This window comes from Myotis davidii, unplaced genomic scaffold (genome assembly GCF_000327345.1).
Source record: "Myotis davidii unplaced genomic scaffold, ASM32734v1 scaffold223, whole genome shotgun sequence".
In the NCBI taxonomy this organism is placed as follows: Eukaryota; Metazoa; Chordata; class Mammalia; order Chiroptera; family Vespertilionidae; genus Myotis; species Myotis davidii.
The window spans coordinates 1,445,138-1,449,373 of NW_006294609.1; the positions used below are offsets into that span (position 1 = coordinate 1,445,138).

Consider the following 4,236-nt stretch of genomic DNA (forward strand, 5'->3'; position numbering starts at 1 on the left):
GGGCAGGCTGTGAGGCTGACACACGTGCTCACCGGCAAAAACCTGCACACGCACCACTTCCCGTCGCCGCTGTCCAATAACCAGGTGAGCCCCCCCACCCCCCGGGCCCCAGATTCCTGGCGGGGGGAGAGGGTGTGGGGCCGGGGACAGAGCCTACGCTTCGTCTCACCTCTGAGCCTCAGCTTCCCCTGGGAAATGGGAATTTACATTCACAAATGTTTACCGAGCGCCCCCTCTCGGGGACACACGGGACTCCTCCGAGGTCCCGCTCAGCCCAACGGAAAGATGGACAAGGAAGCGTGTGATCTGAACCTGCTGGTAGCTCCACTCCTAGGGGGCGAGTTGGACCCTGGAGGGGATCCACGTGGCCTTTGGGGTGGGGAACCCGAAAGGGAGGAAGAGCTTAGGCTTGGTCTGGAAGGATGAGCAGGAGTCCTCCAGGCCACGGAGAGGAGCAGAGAGCATCTTTCCAGGCCCCCGGAAGAGCTTGTGCATGGAGTTCACTGGAACTGGGTAGCGGGGAGGCTAGGGAGGAAGTGGGAGTGGAACAGAGCGTGCTTGGGGGAAGGGAGGGGGGCTTGTTCGAGGAAAAAATACGAGCTAAGTAGAGACCTTGACTGTCAGCCTGAGGGATGGGACTTTATGTTGAGTTAGAGGGGTTAGGATGGAGGTAGGGGGACATAGAGGAAGAGAGAGGAGGCCTTGGCTCTGTGGGAGACAGTGGTCACCACCCAGACAGCTGGGGTGGGGTCAGCATGTGTTTGGAGAACCTGTGTTGTGAAGGCCCTACTGGGTATTGGGGCTGGGGGTTGTGTTGTCCCATTTTGCAGCTGTGGAAACTGAGGCTCAGAGGGACAGGGAAGAACCTGAGGCCCAGTGCCCTAGGTATGAGTGCTGCTGCCAGGCGAGTGACCACAGGGGACTGACTCAGTGTGCCCTCTGTGGTGACTACTGTCCCCCCCCCCCCCCACCCATAGGAGGTGAGCGCCTTTGGGGAAGACGGTGAGGGTGACGACCTTGACCTGTGGATTGTGCGCTGCTCGGGGAAGCACTGGGAGCGGGAGGCCGCCGTGCGCTTCCAGCACGTGGGCACCTCTGTGTTCCTGTCCGTCACCGGCGAGCAGTACGGGAGCCCCATCCGTGGGCAGCATGAGGTGCACGGCATGCCCAGCGCCAACACACACAATACGTGGAAGGCCATGGAAGGCATCTTCATCAAGCCCAGCGTGGATGCCTCTGCAGGTCATGATGAACTCTGAGTGCCGTGGATGGGTGGGTGGAGGGTGGCAGGGTTGAGGCGTCTGTAGGGCCACTCTTGGTGAAGACTTTGGGTTTGTAGGGGTTCTTAAGTGCCTTTGTTAATTAAAGAATGTTGGTCTGTGATTGTTTTGGAGTGAGTCTGGGTGTGATCAGGAGGTCCCAGCTCTTTCTGGCCCAGTTCACCATCTCTTCCTCAGCACAAAACTGCTCTCTCCCACACAGCTAAACAACTGAACCTGTCCAAACCCTTCTGGTGCCTTTCCATGCATTCCAGCACTGCTCTGCCACCCTCAGACTGTCTGATGGCAAGTGACCCTCTAACCCCTGAGCTTCACGAACCTTCCTGTTAAGAGCTGTGGCCAGGGCCTCAGCAGGATAAGTGGAAGCCCCACTCTTTTCAGCAGGGGCGAGATACAAGCTCTCCAGACCCCTCCTCACTCCTTGAGGTGAGGACCCCCACTTTCCTGACACCCCTCCCCTAGCAATTGTGAAAGTATTTGGCATTTGTTTTAATTTACTATATATATATGAATGAATGATTTCAAAGAGGAAGGGAGAGGGAGAGAGGGATGGGATAGAAACATCATGATAAGAGAGAATCATTGATCAGCTGCCTCCTGCAGGCCCCATACTGGGGATCGAGCCCGCATCCCGGGCATGTGCCCTTGACCGGAGTCAAACCCAGGACCCTTCAGTAGAGAACTGCTACCTGCATAGATCTGAGAAAACTTCCTGGAAGAAGAGGCACAATTTAGTCAGGCAAAGCCTTATTGCAACTTGGCAGGAACAGTGAATAGGAGGGCACTAATAAAGGAAGGTAACAGTTAGCTCTGCTGGTGTGTGGATGACCTCTAGAGGTTGTGGTGGAGATTACAGGCTCACTGGACTTGCTAAACACTCAGATGGGGTTGTGTGGGGAGGGTAGGGGCTTAGAGTTGCTGCTGGGGAAAGAGGGAGCCATTTTCCTGAATGAATGTAAGAGTCCCAGGAGAGGCTGGGGGTAGCAACTGGCTGGAAGGGGGCTTGGTGGAGCGTGGGCATAACACCTTACATTTGAGAAATCAATTAACCTTATAGGGGTGGGAGAAACTGTAGCTAATTTTGAGGCCTGAGGGGAGGAGCGTCCTGGGTAGGCCCGTCACTCCCCACCCTCTCCCCTATGAGCTCCGGCTTCGCTCAAACACAGACCCCTTCCTGGCTGACCTCTCCACTGCCAAACCTCTCCAGCACTGTCTACAAGTCTACATTCCTCTCCCATCTCTCAACTGATGGGATTGGAGTCCAAGCAAATTCCAGTGGGGCTGTGAGAGAAGGAAAGACAGCTGGAGAAGGTTGCATTGTTGAGCAAGTTACCCTTGTGGGCAACTGGAGCTTAATTCCATGGGGAGTTCTGGGACTCCGTGTGGGAAAAGCATCAACGTTATCCAACCCAAGTATCTGCCCTCACTGGCTGAGGCTGCTGGTGGGTGAGGGGATTATTCTGCAGTGCTTCCCACTTGCCCTGGACATTGGGAAGTTTACCTGAGGGCTCTATTACAGCCAGAATAAAGAGTCTGGCAGGGAGCATCCTTTCTGTGGTGTTAATTGCCACGGGGCTGTTGGCTAGGCACCAATAGTGTGGAACACACTTTGCCCATCCAAGGGGGCACTCTAGTCCATCCCTGTCCCCTCCTGATCATAGGAGTCCCCTTCTGCCTCTGCTTATTACCTCCTCACCACCACACAGACATAAGTGCAGAGTATTTTTTAAAAATACATATTTTATTGATTTTTTTTTACAGAGAGGAAGGGAGAAGGAGAAGGATAGAGAGTTAGAAACATCGATGAGAGAGAAACAGCTGCTTCCTGCACACTCCCTACTGGGGATGTGCCCGCAACCAAGGTACACGCCCCTGACCGGAATCGAACCTGGGACCCTTCAGTCCGCAGGCAGATGCTCTATCCACTGAGCCAACCTGGTCAGGACAAGTGCAGAATATTAAGAGCAGAATCAAACAATGCACACAACATATAGTAATCCTTGGAAAACCAAGGTGGGAGCAGGTAAGATGGCTCGGGGCAGAATTCAGGACAAGACCCAAAGTTAACACCGCAGCAGCAGCAGCAGCAGAGTTCTCACTTATTGAACACAATGCCAGACGCTGGGCCAACGATTCTTGTCTTAATTTTGCAGAGGAGATGACCGAGGTTTGCAAAAATTCACACCTAGCCCTGCCTACCTCTAAAACATTTGCTCTCAGTCAGTGGGTTGGGAAAATAAAACGGGGGGCTGGGTAAGCACCCTGCCTCCTGCCTGCTGCCCCCTTCCCTCCCTCTGCAGCTATGCGAGGCGGTCGGTGTAGTATGTCTTTCCGGGCCATCAGCCGGGGAGGGCGGGGGGCACTTAATGGATGCTTATTCACAAAGCGGATTGCAATCACGCAGGGATCCCAGCCGACACCCCCTTCCCGGACCTCCCACAGACCCGCAAGGCCCCACGGGCTCCAGGACCCGGTCTCCGCAGCCTAGGCCTACCCGGGTGGCTTGGGGCAAATTCCACCGGGGTTAAACCGGGCGGTGGGAGGGGTGGTGGGAGGGGGCTGTCCCAGGAGCAGGACCTCCGCAGCCCAGTATCCCGCCTGCGAGGCACGGAGAGCAGCGTCGGCGCGCAGGACCGAGCAGACCCGCAGGCATTTTCCCAGGGTCGCAGCCCCCTCCCCCGTGGGCTCAGCCGCGCGGCCGGCGCCCCCCACCGACTTCCAAGCGCTCCTGTCCTCGCAGCTGGAAATCTCGCCGACGCCGGAGCTGAGAAAAGGCGGGCAGAGCTCCTTTCGGTAAGTTATGAATGGGTCGGAAGTGTTGGCGGAACTCATTGTTAAAACCCGGAGCCCCCGGCCGGCCGCCGCACCGCCAATCCGGGCCCGGAGGCTCTTTTGAAATCGCTCCCGCATCAGCCAATAGGTGTGCGGGAGGCGAGGCGCCGGCGCCGGCCAATGG

At 56.5% G+C, this 4,236-nt stretch overlaps 1 protein-coding gene across 1 annotated transcript in view; it reads left to right on the top strand.

Annotated features, from left to right (window-relative positions):
• The window catches only part of SDF2L1 (stromal cell derived factor 2 like 1), a 2,006-nt gene extending 623 nt beyond the window's left edge, over window positions 1-1,383 (top strand). The window contains exons 2-3 of the mRNA XM_006768861.2: window positions 1-84; window positions 978-1,383. The exon at window positions 1-84 is cut by the window's left edge and continues 77 nt beyond it. Coding sequence (XP_006768924.1) covers window positions 1-84; window positions 978-1,259 — 366 coding nt within the window. The 3' untranslated portion in view covers window positions 1,260-1,383. The remainder of the gene's footprint in view (window positions 85-977) is intronic.
• The last annotated feature ends 2,853 nt before the right edge of the window (window positions 1,384-4,236 follow it).